Genomic DNA, 2268 nt, shown 5'->3' on the forward strand with positions numbered 1-2268 from the left:
TATTATTTTATTTTAATATTAGGAACCAAAGCAGAAAGAGATGTATTTGAAAGGAATAATTAATAGCCAGCATCCGGCAGAAATGAAAGATATTTTCATTAAGAGTACTAAAGCTTTAGCAGACGAGATTATGAACTGGCCGGAAGTGAAAAAGTAAGATTTGCATTTAATTAAGACAATGTTTATTGCTCTACTTTTTAATGTTCAAGATGTTTTATGATACGTGACACAAAGAAACTAATATGAAAAGGAAAAATATGTTAAAAAGAAAATTACAAATATAAGTACAAGTTGCATTGTTCAAAAAAAATATTTATATTACTTTTACATATTTTCATATGATTTCAAATTTATTTGATTTTTATTAACAGATACTCAGAAAAAATTGCTAAACTCTCTGATCACGTATATCAAATAGGAATGAATGCATTCAAGGTCTGTGAGGATGAATTTAATGTTATTAATCATGGTGATTGTCACGTGAATAATATGTTGTTCAGATATGACAATAATGGCAAGCCTATTGATCAGATTTTTGTAAGTACCATCAAATTATAAAAAATACTACATTTGCAAGAAAATCGTGAATATATTGGGTTATCCGGAAAGTTCGTCCCGCAAAAGATTTAAATTTAATAAATATACTAAAATTTAAATCTTCTACGTTTCAATTTTCCTTCAAAATCGGCACGAACTTTCCGGACAATCCAATAATAAATCAATGAGCATTTAGACTTCGTCTTGCAACTAAGAACTAAAATTAAGTAAAACAATTCATGAAATTTTCAATTTATATTTTATATGATACTTTGATATGATGATTATATATACTTTCATATGAGACTTATATTGAAAAATTAAAAGATTAAATTTACTTTAAAAATCTATTCTAAGACACTCACAAGTATCTTTCATATTTATAATTGAATAATATATGTGAACTTTATTATAAACACAATTTAAGATAGCTCATTCACTACATTCTAACTATCTATATTTCTGAAAGTTTATTATAACTTTCTTAATTAAATATAAATATTATTTATTATAATCATAATAAAGAGAAAGATATATATTTATATAACGATATATTAAATAAATAAATAATGTTTCAAGAAATTCTATTACGGTAAGTACATTTTAGCGCAATTTAATCATCCGCAATTTCAGCTTAAGCAATCAAGATAAACAGACAGTGATAATATATGAGATACTTGAATATGGAATGTATTTTGAATAAATGCAATGTACCTATCCAGTTTAATTGCACATGCAGGCATATTCGTTTGCCCATGTCATCTATGTAAACTACCACCTTTGTCTTCGCGACTTCTTAAACATGTCTGATGTCTTACTTCTTTCCTGATATACAGGTTTTATCTCCAAACAATTACCGTAGATATAAAAAATTGATGGTCAAAAAAATTTATTTTATTATAGGTAGACTTTCAATTATGCGTCTACGCATCGCCGACTATCGATCTTCTCTATTTTCTCAATTCAAGTATTTCCTTCGATGTCATTGAAAATAAGAGAGATATTCTATTAAATGAATATCTTGGCACCTTATCAATGACTATGAAGCAATTGAACTGCAAGACGCAACCGCCCACCATGAAGGAATTAAAGGCTGCTCTAAAACGAAAAGCTAGCTATGGTATGATGACTTCTTTTACAGCTTTACAGTTTATGCTATGCCATAAAACTGAGGCGAAAGATTTGGATGAAATGTTAGGCACTGGTACTTATGTAAATCCAGGTTTAAAGAGTGAGAATTATAAAAAAATATTGATAAGAAGACTGCCACTGTACGACGAGTGGGGTTTACTGGATCTTTAATGTATATAATTCTATTTAACGATAAAAAATTAAAATAGAAAAGAAATAGAAACTTAGGAAATATTAGATAATAATTATAACAAATATATTAAAATTAATAGAAGTAGAATTATATTAATGTACTTTTTAAAAAAAAACTTTTTTAAAATATACAGACGAGGAATAGTTATGATCAACTTATCTTTTGGTTAAAAAAATTAAAATTATTTATTGTATGATAATAGTAATTTCATTTTTTATTCTTAAGATTTTAAAATGAATATATAATATGTCTGATAACAATATGTATACACATACGTACATACATTTTGTTTTGTTATATAGATATTATTTAATTCAACATGTGTTAACAAAAAAATACTATTGAAAGATGTATATAATATTATTCTATTATATTAATGTATAAATAATGTACAAATTAATTAAGAT

General features: G+C 25.6%; 1 protein-coding gene across 1 annotated transcript in view; it reads left to right on the forward strand.

Annotated features, from left to right (window-relative positions):
• LOC108692838 overlaps positions 1-2268 on the forward strand; it is a 16196-nt gene that overhangs the window by 2808 nt on the left and 11120 nt on the right. The window contains exons 4-6 of the mRNA XM_018201343.1: positions 23-153; positions 372-537; positions 1441-1768. Coding sequence (XP_018056832.1) covers positions 23-153; positions 372-537; positions 1441-1768 — 625 coding nt within the window. The remainder of the gene's footprint in view (positions 1-22; positions 154-371; positions 538-1440; positions 1769-2268) is intronic.

This window comes from Atta colombica, unplaced genomic scaffold (genome assembly GCF_001594045.1).
Source record: "Atta colombica isolate Treedump-2 unplaced genomic scaffold, Acol1.0 scaffold83, whole genome shotgun sequence".
In the NCBI taxonomy this organism is placed as follows: domain Eukaryota; kingdom Metazoa; phylum Arthropoda; class Insecta; order Hymenoptera; family Formicidae; genus Atta; species Atta colombica.